The sequence below is a fragment of the Buceros rhinoceros genome, unplaced genomic scaffold (genome assembly GCF_000710305.1).
Source record: "Buceros rhinoceros silvestris isolate BGI_N320 unplaced genomic scaffold, ASM71030v1 scaffold1909, whole genome shotgun sequence".
Lineage (NCBI taxonomy): Eukaryota > Metazoa > Chordata > Aves > Bucerotiformes > Bucerotidae > Buceros > Buceros rhinoceros.
Genome location: NW_010429544.1, coordinates 18,824 through 38,126, shown reverse-complemented (window position 1 = coordinate 38,126; position 19,303 = coordinate 18,824). Strand labels below are relative to the sequence as shown.

Genomic DNA, 19,303 nt, shown 5'->3' with positions numbered 1-19,303 from the left:
AGTTGTGCTCAAATGTCGTAGTCATTCTCTTCTGCAGGAGAACCTTCTTACGGTCAGGTGTAGGTGTTTGGGAGGTGCGTAACTTGTGCCAGAGACATCAAGAGAGCAGCTGCCCCCCTTATCCTCTCAAGGATCTTCTGCAGGGAGAGCAGTGCTTTTCTCCTGAAGGAAGTCACCTGTTGAGGTGAATCCCTTGCTCTGTTGAAGGTCTCTTCCAGCCAAAATAGTTCTGTGATTTGCAGTCTAAGCATGATGGGGAGGCCTGATATTGGCTAGTTCCTAATTCCTAATATTCGTAATGCTTCGATTAGCTTAGTGCTCTCCAAGCTGAATATCTGGAGGGAACAGTGAGAACTGGATTTTCCAAACTAAGCAAAACCTAATGTAGTTAAAAATTTGGAAGATTTACTTGAGACTTTTAAATATTTTAGATGGTGACTCAATAGAGTTGATCAGACAAAATATGAACATACCAGTTTCATGCATTATTTCTCCAGATTTTGTCTTTTCCTTTCAATTAAAGCCTTGTTTGCTCCAGTCAAACATTTTATCTGTCATGGCATCTTTTGATGTCACTCTGCATAAAGTGCCCTGAGAGGGAGTTAGCTGCTGGCTTACGTAGGAGCACGCTCTGCAGTTCAAGACTTGTCTGCGATCACAGGGGTGAAACGCACTTTATAGTTATTTGTTTGCTTCATGATCTGTCAATGCTGCTGCAAACCAAAAATGTGAATTTTGTTGTTTGTAGATGTATTTTTCACACACATGTATATTTAAAGATATATCTTCCCTCTGTGGCCGCTGCTCCTCCCTCAGTTCAGATCAGCGGGAGTGGTTGTGGGCAGTAATTACCACTTGATGGCTGTTTGTCATCTTCTGTCCAAAGAATTGGTCACTGCAGTGAAGCTCCTGTTCTGTGACCCTCCTAGTTTTGACAGACACCAGTTAGTGCTCTGGGGGATACATTTGAACTTCTTTTATTCATTGCTGCCTTTGATCCTTAGCGTGATTTCATTGAAATGTTTGAGAAGTGCTTAGCGGAAGTGTGAATTGAGTACAGAACTCTTATTAATCATCATCGTGCCCATTTTTCCTGACTGGGGTGTCCGGTATGAGGTGGTGGGATTGCTTTTTGGGGTCCTGAGGGTGGAAGGCTTGAGTTGGATTCATTTTTGGACACCCATGTGTCCTCTTGACTCCAGTGGCAGCTGTCAGCGTTGACGAGATCTAAGTAAATACCTGAAGGATGGAGTTCGGTGTTGAACCCCAGCCACACGAGTTTGGAGGAGTTAGTATTGACCGCGTAACGTTGACTTCCCTGCTACGCGCAAAAACTGAGCTGACGGGATTCCTGATGAGTGTTATCGAGCCATGTGTTCACCATCGCTAACATCCCTTTGCTCAGAACAGTGAGGTTTTGTTGCTGTGTTTTTCACGGAACCCTCCTCTCCTGCAGAATAGCAGTTATGGCTTTGAAATGCCCCGTGCCAGATACGTAGAGGGGAGGGTTTATCTCTCTCTAATAATGAGGAAGTTAACCCAAGGACCAAGGCAGCCCATCGTGTATTCATTGTTGTTAGCCTCGTAAGCTGGAATTTGATGAATTCTGCAGAGAAATGGTAATTCCTGGAGGTTAAAAGTGAAGTCAGGGCCATGGTTGGAGGCAGCGCTGGGCACCGTGCCCTGTCCTCGTGGTGGGATTAGACATTCTCATGTGCCTGCTTGGATGTTTTCTGCTTGTGCACTTGGGGCTAACCCGATTATCGGATTTGAGGTCAATTAGTTTTTTTCCTCCAGTTACCAGTTCTTAGAGATGTAATTTATGGTGTTGATCTTCGGTGTAATGCCGGCTGCTTGGCAATAGGAGGAAATTGGGCAGGTAAGTGAGGGTGCTCCCTGGGTCCCATGTCTCCTTGCCTTTGTCACCATGACTTTTGGCTGTTTGCTGTAGGTTTAAGGGGTTTTTTGGAAGTGCTTTGACCTGTAATGACTGCAACACATGTCGTGATGGTCCTGTGAGCTGTTTTGGTCTGAACATCTATGAAGACTTCTGTGAGAAGGGGACTAATGTAAACTTACTCAGTTCTTTCTGTTCCAATAATGGTATCTGTGAGTCCCACTGAAACACTTCTGACCAGAGCCACACACCAACCCTGTCCCTGGAAACTAACCTAGGAAGAAAACCAAATGGTTATCTGAGGGGTCGTAGGACATCCTGAAGTAACTATCATATTCCAGAAATACTTTTAGGCCCCAAAGAATTAAGACAAATGGTAAGAAATTCTGATTCTCAGATAACACTGTGTTCTGGGAGCTGTCAGGTAAGAGCAGCTCTGTGCTCCAAGAAGCCCAGCCCTTTATGTGCTGGAAACATGAAGATGAGAAGTTGGAAGCGCCTGACAGTGCACTCTCATTTCAGTAGTTAAGAATAGCATATAAACCATCTTTAAACTGGGAGACCTTAGTGTGGCCTTAAAGGTGGGTGGTACTTAAAGTGGGCTACAGGGAGGATGGGGAGGGGCTCTTCATCAGGGAGTGTAGTGACAGGATGAAGGGTAACAGTTTCAAATTGAAAGATAAGTGATTTAAATTAGCTCTGAGGAAGAAATTCTTCTCTGTGGCTGGTGAGACACTGGCCCCGCTTCATCGGGGATTGTAGTGATAGGATGAAGGATAACAGCTATAAACTGAAAGAGGGTGGATTTAGATTAGATGTGAGGAAGAAATTCTCCCCTGTGAGGGTGCTGAGGCACTGGCCCAGGCTGCCCAGAGAGGCTGTGGATGCCCCATCCCTGGCAGTGCTCAGGGCCAGGCTGGACGGGGCTCGGAGCACCCTGCTCTGGTGGAAGGTGTCCCTGCCCGTGGCAGGGGATTGGAACTGGATGATCTTGAAGGTCTTTTCCGACCCGTTTTATGGTCTCTCACATGTTGTGCCTCTTGCTACCTGTCCTGGGTGGTGGGACTCCAGGCTTTTTCTGAATTCAGCACTGGAAAGGGAACTCATTTTCACTCCTGGTCCTGCGTGTGACCAGAGCCACTCAAATATTCGTGACAGCTGTTGGTGAACGTGCAGGTTGTGGATGCTGTCAGGGCTTGCTGATGAGTGAAGCGTGATAACTTCATTATGATACCCTAGATTACAATCCTGGGTAGGACTGGTCTGTCCCTTGAATGCAGTGGGCTGATTCAGTTACCTCGGGCAGTCAGGAATTCTGAAACCCTGCTGGTCTTAAATACAGCACGTGTGCAGTAAATTAATGAAGTGCCTGAGAAATCATTCGTTAATATTAGTGATGGTAATTGAAGGTTCCTAAAGAAACTTTGTAGGTTCTTTGGGTGTTGGGCTGACAGTGGAAGATGGTGGCAGTTCATTATGGAACCGCATAAAGTCAACACAGTGCTGGAAAACAGGCAAGTGAACAAAGAAATGAATGGAATGTGGTGTTATGAGAAGCAAAGCAGCATAGGTGAGGGACTGTCTTTAGAAAGTGGACCTGGGGCTTTTTGAGATTTGTTACTAGGGGCAATATCGATGGGTTAAAGGAATTGGCCAAATTTTTCCAAATATTTTTAAAAAAATCCTTTACAAAAAGGTTGGGAGTGGCAAAAATGAGTACCAAAACGTGAAGAAACAAAAACCTTGCAAGTTATGTTGCCTTGCATGTGCTAATAGCAGTGTTTCCTCTATCCAGCTCTCTACAACTACGACGCGAGGGGACCAGACGAACTTTCCTTACAAATAGGTGACACTGTGCACGTCCTGGAAACATATGAAGGTAAGCTGGCCAAAGCTGCGTCTGAAAACATGGCAATTGCACTGCCTCTGTTTGCGACCTGACCGCGTCGTGTTACCAGGTGGTGAACTACTCACTTTTTTGCTGAAGAACAAACCCCGTTATTCTGAACACAGAATTAAGCAATGCTACATGTGAGCGAAGATGTGCGCGGTAGATGCCTGGTGAATAACTATTTCTTTCTCTGTGGAAGACGCTTGGTCGCACAGCTTTATTTGTATGGATCGGTTGTAGCATCTACCCTGCTTTAGAGAAATGATAGATGCCTTTTGGATACCCTCGGGTAATGCAAAAGAACCTGCTGCTGAAGAAGTTTAATCTGAATTTGAAAGTCAGCAGGGTCCTCAATTATTTATGTCTGTCTTATAAGATGGGTGCATGTGTTGCAGTGCCGGGGACTCATTTCAGGCTCTTCAGGTGCTTTGCTTGTTTTGATACGAAGCTGTAGAAATGGTGCATGTACCAAACTCTTGCCTCCTTGATCCGTGTAACAGGAATTTTGGATGCCGAGTTTGATAGTCAACGGAATCTGAAACTTGTCAAAATGCTTTCCAGCTCTTGCTTGATCCAGTGCTGAGCCAAGCCTGACAGAGCTGTTCCATTACATCCTTGCCTTGAAATTTTATAGCATGCTGCAGTTCGGAAAGGTCTAAGTAAAATATCTAAACTAAAATGTGTTTGTTTAAAATACTGTAATACTTTTTACCTTGAGGAATTGTGATTTACCCTAATATATTGATCTAATTTGTTTTGCTAGGCATCGATCTTTGGTACATCTGTTTGATAAACTTGTTTTAGATATTAGCTTAATAGGATTTTTTTGTTGTCATATCTACTGAAACAAACGAAGTTATTTCAACAGAAGTAACAAGCACTACTCATCACTGTGCAAACAAATTTTCTCCTTGTTCCTAGGCTGGCATTCTATTAGAGTTCAGCTTGCCTCTGCCATGCCAAGCTTGGCTCTGCAAAGCAATCTTACTGTTATCTGACATTATATGCTTTAATAAAAATCTAATAATGCAACAAATTTTCAATGCAAATTGAATTATTTAAATATTGAGCAGCTTTGTACTTTTTATATATAAATAGATTAATTTAATGAATGTGGGAGAAACTCTGAATCCTGAATAGAGTATCTGCAGCCGTATCAGATGATGACTGCTGCCAGCGAAGTGAGGCAGTGGAGATGACTCACTTTTCCCCAGACTGGAATAATAGGAAGACCTTCATGCTCTCTTGGTTGTCAGGCTTCAAGCACGTGGGATGAGTTCACGTTCAAAGAAATGCAAATAAGTTCATGTTCTTCCAAACATTTTATACAATGATTACTCATTACATACCTGCTGTGATGGGAAATTAGATGCCATAATTCTTATCTTTCTCATTCACAGAGCTGCCATTATTAGGTAATTATTTGAGCTCTTTGATCTCCAAGTTTTTCTACGCGAAATTTGGGTGGATTGTGCCCCAGGAGGTTTTGTACCGCGCGCACCAACGTCCATGGTGTGCCTGGGAACTTGTCTGCTGTCAGGGCTGTGTTAGGCACCTTTTCTTCAGCCTGGCCCATCCCAGTGCAGCCTAACAGGAGCCCCAGGCAGATCCGTAGGTGATCACAGAGGGCAGGCTTTTGATGCAGTGAGAAGGAGATGACTCTTTCTACCTTTTGCTACTGGAGAGCAGATTGGAAAAAAAACCCCATGTGCTTGAGATTTTAATTTCACATTTGTAGTCTCAGGGTATAGATAAGGAAGAATGTTTTCCTTATCTATAAATGTCTTCCTGACCTAGTCATTATCAGGAGTGGGGCTGTAGCTTTTTCCGTAGAATCACAGAATGTTTTGGGTTGAAAGGGACCTTTAAAGCTCATCTAGTCCTCTACTTTCCCTGCAGGGACATCTGCAACTAGAGCACATTGCTCAGAGCCCTGTCCAGCCTGACCTGGAATGTCTCCAGGGATGGAGCTTCTGCCACCACTGTTGATAGTTTCACCACCCTTATTGTAAAAAAAAAATTTTCTTCTCTAGTGTAAATCTCTCTCTTAGTTTAAAACCATCACCTCTTGTTCTGTCACAACAGGCCCTGCTAAAAAGATGTCTCAATCTTTCTTGTAGGTCCCCTTTAAGCACTGAAAGGTCACACTAAGGTCTCCCCGCAGCCTCCTCTGCTCCAGGCTGAACCCCCCCAGCTCTCTCCCCTCTCCTCCCAGCAGAGGGTTCCACCCTCGGGTCACTGCTGGGGCTCCTCTGCCCCCGCTCCCTTGGAGCCTTCTCTGCTCCAGGCTGAACCCCGCCAGCTCTCTCCCCTCTCCTCCCAGCAGAGGGTTCCACCCTCTGGTCACTCCTGGGGCTCCTCTGGCCCCGCTCCAGAAGCATCATGTCTTTGCTGGGCTGAGGAGCCCCGAGCTGACCCCAGCCCTGCAGGGGGGTCTCCCCAGAGCAGAGCAGAGGGGCAGGATCTCCTCCTCGAGCTGCTGCCCACGCTGCTGGGGATGTGCCTAAGGACCTGGATGTCTTTCTGGGCTGTGAGCTCATATTGTTGGCTCATGTCTGGCCTTTCATCTACCAGTACCCCACAGTTGTCCTCCATGTCCACTTTGTGATTTCCCCCCATCGTCGCCCGTGTTGATCTCTGCAGAGGGATGCTGTGCTCTACAGATGCCCTGCAGGGCTGGAGGGGGTGGGTGATACTGTACCCAGGCTTGGTCTCCAGAAGCTGCGGGGGGCAGCTGGTTTCCTGGGGTGCTGAGCACGGAGAAGTGAGAGAGCACAGACAACTGAAATGCAGAATAGCCCTAGTGCAAGTGTTAGAGCAAGTAACATGCACAGATGATCGCATCTGCTTTTTCTGGCACTGTATCTTCCGCGAGGCGAAGGGACTGTAGTTTGCAGGGTTTTGTTTTTGCTTTGGTTATCGAGTTGTGCTGGAGCGGGACGGCTGGAGAAGCACTAAAAGCTGTAATGGTGATTGCTTGCAGATGCGTTGTAAACTGGGGGCACAATAAACAAGACAGTTTTCCAGGCATGGCCACCTGCCTCGGAGTGTGGCGCAGGCCGGAGAATCGCACGGTATCGGGGCTGCGGCGGAGTGGCTGTTCTCTGCCTTGTGCTCCGTTAGCGTTGTAGGGCTCCTGGCTTTTACGTTTTGATGCGTGAATCGTAAACCCGAAAGTATTGTTTTCTGCTGAGATGACAGACAGCTGATTACACTTGGGAACTTGCGTTTGTGGAACTTACATAGGTTTTAAAAATCAAACCAGTCAAACAGATATTAACCCTATGGAGAATTTATATCCAGGAGGGGTGTCCATGTGCATGTTGGTGGAGGGAAGAATGACCAGAAACTGTGTGAAGGTGCTTCTGAGCTGAGAAGGAACAGCTGGTAGGTGACATTAAGCAGCTACTTAATCTTTTTTCCTTTTTCCCTCTTAGGTTGGTACAGAGGTTATACACTACGAAAAAAATCCAAGAAGGTAAGTGCTGGCAGAGCCGAGCTCTCGTGTGTCTCTTGGATGTGTTATGGCAGGAGGTGTGTTAGAACAGAGGTCTCAGGGATGTGTCGGGTGGTGGGAGCCTTTCACTGTGCGTCACTGATCACTAAGAACCGCTGGTGGGTAGTCTCAGCCTCTGGTAAGGGTGAGATTTTCAAGTAAACCAAGACTTTAGCAAGGTCTAAATGCTGAGTTGTGTATCTTGTTTTGGAGTTGAAGGGTACGTGTATGTAACACCGCTGGAGATGGCTCGATTGCTGCAGTAACTGCTCCACCAGAGCCTGTGCCACAGTAAATAGTTCAGACCTTTATGTTCTAGTTGATCAGTTTGGAGGCTGAGACTTTGCTTCGCTGTCTGATAAATAACAAACCCTCGTAAAACGTAATTACATGCTAAAGCGACGTGGCGATTGGCGTTCTGGTTCTCCGCTGTTCTCTGCGAGAGGGGAGGGATCTTCCGCGGGGTAATTTTGCCCGGTCCTTGGGCTTCCAGCGTGCATAAAGGGCTGCTGTTTAGAGCAGCCTTCTGAAATAAAGAAAGGAAACAGCACAAATGCTGCTTGCAACATTGTGTTTTATTTACTGAGCGTTTTACTTTATAGTAGTAGTTAACCAGAATTAAACGACTGCTGGTTTTGCTTCTTTTTTCACTTAAAGTGGAGCGTTTGCCTCCAGAGGTACATTTCGAGTTGTGACTGCGTGGCTCAAAACGCAGAGCTGAGCTGGGTGGCTCGTCCCACCCAGTTCTAACCAGGCCTGTCCTATGGTTTTTCTATTCTATTTTGGTATTTTCTTTTTATGGAAATACACTAAATTTCCTCTGAAGCATATTTCATAAACATGCCTTGTGCTGCCCAAGAAGCAATTACATGTTCCTCTTGGGATTAAATGAATGCCACGTGTTGCTGCATTTTTCTGACGGCTGGTAAACGTAGTGGGTATATTTTTTTTTACACCTCCCCACCAGTTTCTGTAGCTTTCTAAGCATTTCCTTTTTTTTGCATTCCCAGATAACTGAGCTACTGCCTCAAAGGGTGAGGTGGAGGAACTTACTTCCTCAACTTGAAATATTTTTTAATATGAGTTTACACTGTTTTGAAGACACTATTGTATGTCTGGAATCTCAAATTAATTTAGAATATTTTCCCAGAAAAGTAGTACTAGTCTTTTCCGGTACTGTGTGTTGAGGAGGTTTTTGGCTTGTAGCACTGATGATGGTCTGGTGGTGGAAGACCCTACGTACCCTACTTGTTATATGGTCTGTGTACTGGGTTGCAATGCAGGATGCTGCGTTCAGCCCATTTATTTCACAGCCAGGCAGCCCAGTGTACTGCCTGTTCTCACACCGTGTTTAAGTGGGAGACTGGAAATGCTGGGGAAAATGCTTTGAGAAGAGAAGTAACATTTTATAGCAGAGTAAGAAAGCTTGGTTAGATGTGAGAAGAAGCAAGCAGTGGACCTGGATTATTGCTGCAATCCATTTTGCACTATATCTATTGCAAAGAGTTTGTCTTTCATGCCTTCAGAAGCAAGTCTGATTTGATTTGCATCTGCATACAATCATCCAGGGACGTGGAGAATTGTGGCAAACGGTACCTTGAACTGGGGGGGGAAACACTGCTTTGAAGGGCCACTGTGACAGGGTATCACTGCTGTTCTCCTGCATACTGTGACGATGAGTTTAAAAACACGGAGCGTGCCTTTGCCAAGGTTCTAGTCACACCTTGTTGAGAGGACGTGCTGTACAGAATGAAAACGTACGTTAAAAAGAAGACAAAACACCACAATGCAACTGTTTGGATGCTTAAGAGGGTGTGGGTGGCTCTGCAGATGCTCTGCAGACCTGACAGTGTGGCTTGGCATATTTTTAGGTAATAGATACAACATGTTATATGCAACAGGTTATTTAAACCATTGTGTTTGCCTCTCCCTCTCTCCAAGGGCATTTTTCCTGCCTCATATATACATCTCAAGGAAGCAATAGTTGAAGGCAAAGGGTAAGTTTGATTTGAAAATCATGAAAATTCCTTTTCGTATCTGCATAATTTTGGTGTATTATCAGATAATTCATGCTTGTTTCCGGTTACTGAGGAGCTGATGAAAATGCACGTGTTTCTTTTTAAAAATGTTTTAAAATGGTAACTCACCCCAGGTTCCTCAGCAGTGCTTCTGGCTAGTGCTGCCCTTGGCTGCATCGTCATATAGCTGAGCTAAAGCATAACCTTCTGGGTGAATGTAAATGTTTCATCAGAATTAATAACTTACCATTTGTCGTCATAACTTCTATTACTTTCTCCACCAATGATTACCTAGATTAACCTCCTCCACTCCCTGCCCCCTGCTTTAGCTCTGGTTTCACTTTTCCCAACATCTTTAAGGCCTCTGCCTGAAAGAGGCCTTTGATGCACCATACCTTTCTTTTACGCAGATGAAGTGTAATTAATTTCATAATTTCCTCTTCACTAGCTCTTGTAGGCTGGACTCACTGCTGACAGCCATCATCCAGTTGGTCTGTCAAACTGTTCGCTTTGTCATTCTCCTGCTCCCTTGCCTGATGCGCATGATGTCAAAGAGTTTGGGCTGGCTTTTGTTGTTTAAAGTTCAGGTTGTTACATATAAAAATAGCATTGCAGGATGTGCATGTAAAAGTTCATTAAAATGATACAAAGTTTTAGTTAAGACAAAAACCCAACCCCAAACCCTCGGAAAAAAATGTGGACTGAAATTAATAAATAATTAGCCAGGTATGAAATGGAGAGAAACAGGATTAAAGTATTTTTTTCCTTTGTGCTTGATTTATTTTTATGCGCTGTTAAATATGTAAATGATAGAAGAGCTAATCATGAGATTGCTGCATAATGACATCTTTCTCGCTGATTACAAAACTGCCTTTAAGTACCCTACTGCTGAAATGAGAAACGCTCAGGCTGTTGTTCCTTACTTTGAGGGCACATAATTTTAAAACAAGTCATACAGGAACTTAATGGTAATGACTTGCATGCAGATTTTTTTTTTTGCAAGACCGGTATTTTGAAAAACAATTGTGTATTAGTGTTGTGGCATTGTAGCTGTGCATATCTGGCTCTCCTTAGTTGTGAAATTAGCATCGCGGTATCCTTGTCCTGCGAGTGTAGAAATAGGGAGAAAGGGGGGAAAAAGTGGTGAGCTTGGTAGCATGTTCTCAGCCCGCCATAGAACCCTTTATGCTGCTTCTCTATCTGATAATGTTCTTTTTTAACCTATAGGTTTATAATAAATGATGTTACTTTCAACCCTGTCATTGCTGAATTGCCTTTGGAAATGACAGTTCCTTCCTAGTATCGATTTTGCCATCCTACCCTCAACTACTACTGAATTCCAACTTTTTGTTCCTCTTCTTTCAAGTCAACATGAAACAGTTATACCCAACGAGCTCCCCTTGATTCAGGAGGTTACCACCACGCTGCGGGAATGGTCCATAATATGGCGGCAGTTATACGTCGTAAGTATCCGCTCAGGAAAGCATCTACGATGGACCGTGATTGTGGAGAGAGTGATGCTGTGGAGGGCAGAGGGAGAAGCGTGAAGGAACTAGGAATGAAATTCCCCTTCTGTTACTGTTTCTAAAGGCTGCTTTTAAGGCTGAGAAGCTCTTTAGCATCTTCCATGTTACGGCACGGATCTCGGTAGCGTTTCTTTTGAGTGTTTTCTCAAATACTGTGTATTTCTTTTGCAGAATCAGGTTTTTAGAGTGTTACCTTGATCTGCGAATAATTATGACCCCTTTTTCATGGGGCGCTGTTACACAGAATACATGGGAGTTTTGAGATCTGTGTTAGATTTTACCAGATCTGTAGATGACTGTGTTAAAGACATGAAGAAAATGGCTTTGAGGGCAGTTCTTAAGAGTGTCAGTCTTTACAAAAAAATTGAATATTTGATGCCGAATTTGTGGGTGTAAACTTAAACCTTTGAAAAATCATCAGTGTACATGTTTTACTTCTCGGTGTACATGAAGTTAGTTGTTCCCAATTTATCTAAGTTACATACCTGATGACTTTCATACACTTAATTCCAAGCATATAAGATTATATTCTTAGAAATTTGTAGTAAACAAGTATTTGCATTGGTAATCTCTCAGATGAGATAATAGAAAGATACAATAGTCCTGAAACTACACAGATGAACGTGCTGGTAAGGTCTAAAGAGTGTTCAAACGTACACTTGAAAGAGGGATTCAGATGTAAAGCAGCAGCACGCGGAGGATTACAGTGCCGTAGTTCAGGTTTCTCATGCTCTCGTTGTGCAAGGTCACCGTAACAAGATAACGGGAACACAAAAGCAGGGTTTAATGCAGAGTCTCTGTTTCTTATAAATATGCTTGCTATCTTCTGTCATAGAAGTGCAAGCTGTCTAATGAAGCCACTAACTGGAAATGACAATGTTTGTGTTGACTAATGTGGTTTTTAATCACACCCATGAAAATAAAGATTAAAAATGTAGTATGCTGGAGGTGATGTAGTGTTGCAGTCAATGAAGCGAAGGATAATATCTAATAGATAATCTGTTTCTCTTCATATAAAAGAGAGAGCTTTATCGTGGTGGAATACTAGTGAGGTCATGTGCTGAGGAGCAAGGACGAAGTAGAGAGAAGCAAACTGGGAGGAGCAGAATCTAGAGAGGACGCTGAGAGCTGCTTTGCCCTTGGTTCCCCTGCTGTGTGCTGCTGAGGACAGTGAGGGTTATGGTTTGACCCTGATAACTGTCTGTGGGGATTATCCTGAGTGTGAAATCTGATACTGCTTAATGTCAGAGAAATACCGCTTGCGGAACTGCACGCGACTTGGTTGTGGTGCGCGTGTACCGAGAGGGGAGGAATAGCAAGAGGCATCGTTGAAAGTTTTCTTACCACGACTTGCGTGTACTTTTTGTAGCGTTTAATTTTTGGAAAGCGTAAAATGCTTCTGCTGTGGGAATCACTTGTGTTGACCGTTAATGTGTAACGCCTCATGTCATGCATTTTCTTACGTGAAATGGCACTGCAGGGATTTGCTAATGACTTGGAATCCAGGAGCAGGCAAGGGGTGACGCTACCAGTGGCTTCAACTTGGTAGTAGAAGGGGTTCCAGTGCCTGTTGCAGCTTGACTGTGGCTAGGTAGATCACTTAGAGGTTATCGTTTGTATCTCAAGGGTATCCGTTAGATTAATTGCACGTGTCAAAAAGAAGATTGGTGCACTGGGATCGCCTTCTCAAGAGAGATTTGGTTTACTGGAGGTAGCCAGTTTCAAACTGGTCAGTCTCCAGACCAGAGAGATTCCATGTTGTCCACATCGTGCGTATCAAAAGTCATTAAATGACCACATTTAAGCCTTTAGTCAGTTCACAGTTTGTGTTTGAATATCGGGTAGGTGTTCAGTTTTGATTTGCAGACAGCAGAGGACATGGCGTGTTCCCCGTCTCCCTGGTTTGATTGCCTGCTGTATCGAAGATCACAAACCTTTTTCCCATTTGGAGTTGTTGGTGTTTAGCTTCCAGCCATATGTGCCTGTTGTGTCTTTGTCTGCTACATTAAAGAGCTTTTAATAACGGGTATTTTCTCTCTGTGAAGTTCTCGCACTATAATCAAGTCAGCTTTGTGATAATCTGAACAGACTGAAGGCTTTAAGTTTCACAGTTAGATATTTTTTTCTTGAGTCTTTGAGTCATATTGTGCAGTTTTTTGATGTCTTTTTACACATTGTGGAGAATTTTATTATTATTTCAGTTAGTCAAATAAGGCCTAGGAGTAGTCTGGATGAAAAATGCTACGCGTAGCCTGAATAATTCCACGATGTAGGGTGTTTAGGAAGAGAGATTCTTTTGAAGAGTGTTTTGAACTACTGGCTTAGACTTTGAGGGTTACGAAGACAGTAAGAGACTCTTCCTGGGTAAGATTAAAGCACTCACGGCCTCTGCATTGCCTGTCTGTCCTTCAGACGTTACCTGGACTCGTAAGATACTGATGCTCTCGGCTTTGCACACTGAGGAATTTTCAAGTGTTGTTCTGAAGGTTGAACTAGGGGCTGGAAAAAGGATTCTGTAATATGTTGTGTAGAACAAATCATTGTTGTGGAAAGTTAGGCTCTCTTTTTACTGTTGTACTGTTCTTACCCTTTTGAACTCCTGTTTTATAATTGCAATTTATTATTAGTGTTTAAAAGATGCTCAGTAGACTTCAAAACTCACTTCTGCCCGTCTTTTTCCTCCAAACAGCAAGATAACAGAGAAATGTTTCGCAGCGTACGGCACATGATCTATGATCTGATTGAGTGGAGATCTCAAATACTGTCTGGGACCCTACCCCAAGATGAGCTCAAAGAACTGAAGAAGAAAGTGACTGCCAAAATTGATTATGGCAACAGGTTTGTGAACGGTATTTTCCAAGTGTTTATGCTTAAAACCAGATCAGCTTGTGTAATACAGAGGAGCTGCCAACGACTTCTTGCAGGATTCTTTTATCCCTGTATTTATGGAGCTGCAGTAGCTGTATGTTAACAGTCCTGCTATAGCAAGATGAAGAGTGAAGTGGCTAGAGCATCTTTAAAGTATGGTACAAATTATAGTATGCAAAGTGGAATCCATATTTATCTTTCTTGCTTGATGATATCATTGATTTGATACTGGTATGAAGTTATAATTTGTAAGGACAGCTGAAAAGCACCAATCAACTCTTTAAACTCTTATTTGCTTCTGCAGCATAAACAGTTGTCGCCTCCTCAACGCCACCAGCCGTGTGAGCCCTGAAGTCACTTAGCTGTGATGTAATGTGAAGGATATGGCTCTGAAGCATCGCTCAGCCCATTGTTCCTCTGCTTATATAGAATCTGGCTTGTACCACAAGCTTAACAGGCAAATTTAATAATAACAGAAAAAGTATGTAACAGAAGAGAAAGGAAATTGTGAGGGAAACATTTACCAAAACCAAAAAAGGCAGCAGTGTAGGTTTTGTACGTTAGGTTTGTTAATAGGTCTGACATATTAACTCTTCAAATAGCGGTCTGGATTTAAGCAAAATCTTTTTAAAATACATCTTGTAGGTTACAAGTTGTCTTTACGCAGTTAGGACTTCATGTTTTGATTGAGACATCCTGTCTTGGTATTCCATCCAAAAATTATTGGAAGCAGCGTTTTGAATATTGAGAGAGACCGTTGTAGGACTGCACACCCGGGGACGGAAAAAGCGTTCATCAAACCAGTCTTTAAGTCCCTTGTGGTGTAAATAACTCATCAGATTTCAGCTCTCTGTCCACACACTTTATCAGAGAAAGCTGTAGCTTAAAAAATAAAACTAAAATCCATCAGTAACTGCATTCAGTCAGTAATTAGCATGTATAATCCATGATGCGGACTGTTGTACCTCTGTAGACAATTAACCAGATGTTGTGGATATTATTTGTTTGGCTACTGTATTTTACCATCTGGCCAAGGAGTTGGTTAAAGTTTCTCCGAATAACCTCCAGATGCTCAGCGATCAAATACAATGGAACATCTTGTGCGGTACTTTATATTCATAATGTTCTGATGGACTAATTAAGTGATCAGAACGTTCTCCTTGGAGTACGGGAGGGAAGCGAATACGAACTTGTGAGTAAATACTCACGACTGAAAGGTGCCATATGTTTCTCATGTAGTCATGGAGCCACTTTTGTCTGAAATAGCATGAGTGATGATTTCGATATCCAGGGAGAATGAATTCATTATGTGTTTTATAAATGTTTTCTGATCTAATCCTGTCCCAACTATTCCTGTTTCGTAAATCAGATGTTTTCCATAAATAAAGACAACAATTTGACTGCCTGTCAAAGTAACTGAGGAAGTGAAAATGGTCTTACGAATCTGTATTTTTGATATTTTCCTGAAATTGGGTCAGGTAACTTTGTTGTGAAAACATTATTTTTGTTCAGTTGCAAAAATCTGTAACTGGAGCACTTAGGAAAGAATTTCCATTTTACTTCCAAGCATCATTTGCAAGTTTTAAAGGATAAAACAAAGACGTCAAGTCAGTGGAGTGTTTGCTTCCATTTATTTGACAGCCTGAGCTGAGCTCCTGCCCTGGTGGTGTGTACTACTGGGTGATTAGCCCGTCTCTGAAGTTCAGGGTTACCTTTCCTCTGGTCCAGGCAGGTGTCTCCTGTGGAAGGACTCTGCGTTCGAGCCAGGGCTGACAGTTACGATACAGGTGGTCAGTGGGTCTGTATCCTGCTCTCAGGGAAACAGCACCAGTGAGGAGCCAGCACAATTTTGGCTGCTTTTCTGTTTTGTTACAATGATGAACCTATTTTCTCACTAGAAAATTCATCTGGAAGTTTGGTGTTCCAGGGATGCCTAGGAGAGTTTCATGACGACTAGGTCCAGGTACAGAGTAGAGCTTAGGAGGTGCTTCTGAATAAGCTGCTGCCTGAACTCTGCTCCTTGAGTGATGTTCCTCTGCCTTTGAATTAATGCAGTGCTGTTAATTGAAGGGGTTTGTGTACTGACCCTGCTCAAGGCTTTGTTTAACACCTCCAGGTTTCCCACTTGTCAGGGAGGGGCGAGGACCGATCTTCTAAGTACATGAGATGTGCCTTTGCCACAGCTCCGTTTCTCTTCTCTAGTGACTGTGGGTTATGTTCAAAGGGGACTTAACTCTCAGATAAACCCCTAACCTCTGCATGGCTTAACAGACACTGCCAGTTTGATTTAAGCTCATGATGAAACATATTTCAAGACAACGTTACAGCAGCTCCACCATGAAAGGTGGCTACAGAGTTAGGAGAAAACAGGGACCATATGTACTGGAATGGGAGTGAGGAGGTCAGTCTCAGGCAAGATAGGCAGAGAAATGCGGATCACCCTAGACCTGATTTTTTTTTTTTTATCCTTGGTTCTGCTGCCAGCACTGTACTAACGTGGAAAAACGTGAAAGGCATTTCCCCGAAGACTGGGTTTGGTTAGGGCAGAAACCTTCCTCTCTGCAGAAGGTAATCATGGACCTTAACACCCTGCTGACAGAAGTCTGGCTTCTGCTTTAATAAAAGGGAACTACTTACGCCTTCTTGTATCTTGTAGGTTTTTGCTAAAGGGTGAGTATGCCTGTTCTGGAGGAGAAGGTGGGGTGGGCTAAAATGAACTGCCCGGTTTGCACGTGCTGTGACTGTAGTGGTTGGTTGTTCAAACTGTCAGGTGAATCAGAGGTGGAGACAAAGTCTCTCGCAGATGTAGCTGTTTAAGGAATGACTTGTCCAGCTGTTCTGCTATTTCAGATACACCGGTCGCTGTGGGAAACAGCGACTTCCAGCAAGGGATGTTTATCTCTGGGGTTGGTGACATGTTAAATTGTTTTATCATGAATCAAATAAATTTTTTCCTATCGTATGGCAGGTGTGTGTGACTTTAATGTTCAACACTTGGCAGGTGTTTGTTAAGCATTTATTTAACTGTTCATTCACAAGCGGCTTTGTTTGTTTAGAATTCTCGACTTAGATCTGGTCGTTAGAGACGAAGATGGCAATATATTGGACCCAGAGCAGACCAGCACGATTAGCCTTTTCAGAGCACATGAAATAGCTTCTAAGCAAGTCGAAGAGAGGCTACAGGAGGAAAAAGTAAGATACACTGTGCACTGCAGCGTTTCCCTTTGAAACATGAGCCTGTAAACTAAGTAGGTGTCTGTGAGCTGTAGCACTGGTAAGAAAGTTTGATCTGTTGATGGAGAGTTCTCAGACTTAAACATGTTGTAAGAACTTGTATGGCTTAGGCTGTTTAATTTCCGTTTCCATCCTTTGAAAGGCTTAGAATTTAGGGTTAGGACCCATAGCAGTAAGTCGACTGTATTTGTAGGTTAATATCAGACACGTATGTAGCAGATTTGGATCTTAGGTTGTCATGACCGTTTATTTTTGAGAATCAAGCACAATAAAGTCCTCAGTGTGGTTGTATGATTTCTGTGCACCAGGCCTGAAAATTTGTTTCTTAAAATAAAGGGGCAAATTCACAGATGTTCTCAGGCTTGAATTTTCATCTTTGCAATTCAAATCCTTATTTTGAGAAGGGAGGAACGTTTCTGCTGTAACGAGTCCTGCCTGTGTCAGCAGCAGTTGGTGGAGCGTGGCGTTCCTGAGGCGCTGCTCGGGAGTGCGTTAGTGCAGCTTGATGAGTTGCTGCGTCCCGTGGAGACGTAATGGGCCACACGCACCCTTGCAGCCCTTACAAGCTGGCTGTGAAAACACACCAGTTTAATCGGGATTTAAACTGTTAAATTTTTGCATCCAAAGTAGTTTGTTTGTCCCTGCCTCAGCCAGGTTCCTTTCTGTCCCATATGCATCCCTCCCTTCTGCTCAGATGAAGTGGTTTGTAGAAGGGTTATGGGAGCTAATAACCCGTGGAACTGGCACTGTTTTCTCTCCTGTCTTTCCTGGCACTCTGTGCCTGTCAGGAAATCATCAGATGAAACAGCAAAGAACTTTTTTTTTTCATCAGGTATATTTGAGGCTCTTTTTCCTCCACTAGTTTAGTCTGAGAGCTCTCTGAAGTGTTTTAGGAAAGTTTTATAGTGGTTGGATATTTGTTAGGCTGAGTTAAACTGAAGTTTCTTCTGTTCTTGAATTACAGTCTCAGAAACAGAACATCGATATCAACAGACAAGCCAAGTTTGCTGCCACTCCTTCATTTGCTTTATTTGTGAATTTAAAGAATGTTGTCTGTAAAATAGGAGAAGATGCTGAAGTCCTGATGTCTCTGTATGATCCACTGGAATCGAAATTTATCAGGTTAGTGTTCTGAGCATACTCCCTGATCTGTGCTTACTTGCTTATAATGGTGAGGTGGTTTTGTGGGATGAGAGGACTTCGGAAAGTCACATTTCTATGAAAGGCATAGGACGGGGTCAGCATGTCGGCGGCACGTCTTCAGCTTGTTCAGCACAGCGTCAAGCTTCACCTTGGGCAGGTTTCGGAGTCACGCTGTTCCCCATCACGCTGTGTGATGGTTCCCCGAGTGCAGAGCTTAAATGAGACGTGAACACATGCGCAGGGCTGTGTGCCCTCACTTAGGAGCCGCCTTGGCACTCGTCTGCGGGTTTGATTTTTTACCTCCCCTGCTCCTTAAAGACATTGTTAGCCCTTGGTTGCTGAGGAGTTGCTTTCTTTTTGTACCTGATATATGCGAAGGAAAATGCCAGCTCTCCTCTAAAGAAATAATAACTTGTTGAGGGTAAGTAGGTTGGGTTCAAAACAGACTGCTATAAATTCTGGAGGTGATCTGATGCTTAGATTAAAGGAAGCCATTTAAACAAAGTCCTCAAAATATTGTTCTTTCAGTGAAAACTACTTGGTGCGATGGTCAAGCTGTGGACTTCCCAAAGACATTGACAGACTGCACAACCTCCGAGCAGTGTTCACCGTAAGTGCGTGCGCTTGGCTCAGCTGGCCAGTTTTACAGCACTGGAGCTCGTGAATGACTGAGGGGTGGACTGGTGTGTGTGTGTGAAGAGTGCGCAGCCACCTCTGTGTGCAGGAATCCTGGTGAAAGCTCATGTGAGACACTCCTCGGGAGTGGCTGCTAACAATTCTTAGTGCCTGGGTAAATCCAAAGCTGCTCCTTGAAGTTTTACCTTACTAGAAATGATTTGGCCTCCTAAGCAATTCATTTACACAAAGTCAAGGTAAGACATTTGAATACTGTTAGAAAAACTGCGTTACTCTGAGAGCAGTTTGCCCTAGTTGAAGGGAAATTGAGCAACAAACCTTCTGCCTGCTGAAGAAGAACTTAAAAGTCAATTATGACAAAGTAATCTGAAGAAACTGCTATTTCTAGGACCTCGGCAGCAAAGACCTGAAAAGAGAGAAAATCAGTTTTGTCTGTCAGATTGTGCGAGTGGGCAGGATGGAGCTGAGGGACAACAACACCAGAAAACTCACCTCGGGACTGCGGCGACCTTTCGGAGTAGCAGGTAATCCCGTGCTCTAGATCTGTCCATTACATAGACAGGGTGAGACCCTTGCGGGGTTGAGTAAACTCAA

The 19,303-nt window shown here is 43.6% G+C and overlaps 1 protein-coding gene across 1 annotated transcript in view; it reads left to right on the top strand.

The window, feature by feature from the left end:
• Positions 1-1,246: 1,246 nt before the first annotated feature.
• LOC104499187 (dedicator of cytokinesis protein 1-like) overlaps positions 1,247-19,303 on the top strand; it is a gene marked incomplete at its 3' end in the record, with an annotated part of 36,362 nt that continues 18,305 nt past the window's right edge. Inside the window, exons 1-11 of the mRNA XM_010142659.1 lie at positions 1,247-1,303; positions 1,798-1,879; positions 3,693-3,776; positions 7,226-7,266; positions 9,226-9,281; positions 10,669-10,765; positions 13,518-13,666; positions 16,753-16,888; positions 17,895-18,052; positions 18,602-18,683; positions 19,098-19,233. Coding sequence (XP_010140961.1) covers positions 1,247-1,303; positions 1,798-1,879; positions 3,693-3,776; positions 7,226-7,266; positions 9,226-9,281; positions 10,669-10,765; positions 13,518-13,666; positions 16,753-16,888; positions 17,895-18,052; positions 18,602-18,683; positions 19,098-19,233 — 1,078 coding nt within the window. The remainder of the gene's footprint in view (positions 1,304-1,797; positions 1,880-3,692; positions 3,777-7,225; positions 7,267-9,225; positions 9,282-10,668; positions 10,766-13,517; positions 13,667-16,752; positions 16,889-17,894; positions 18,053-18,601; positions 18,684-19,097; positions 19,234-19,303) is intronic.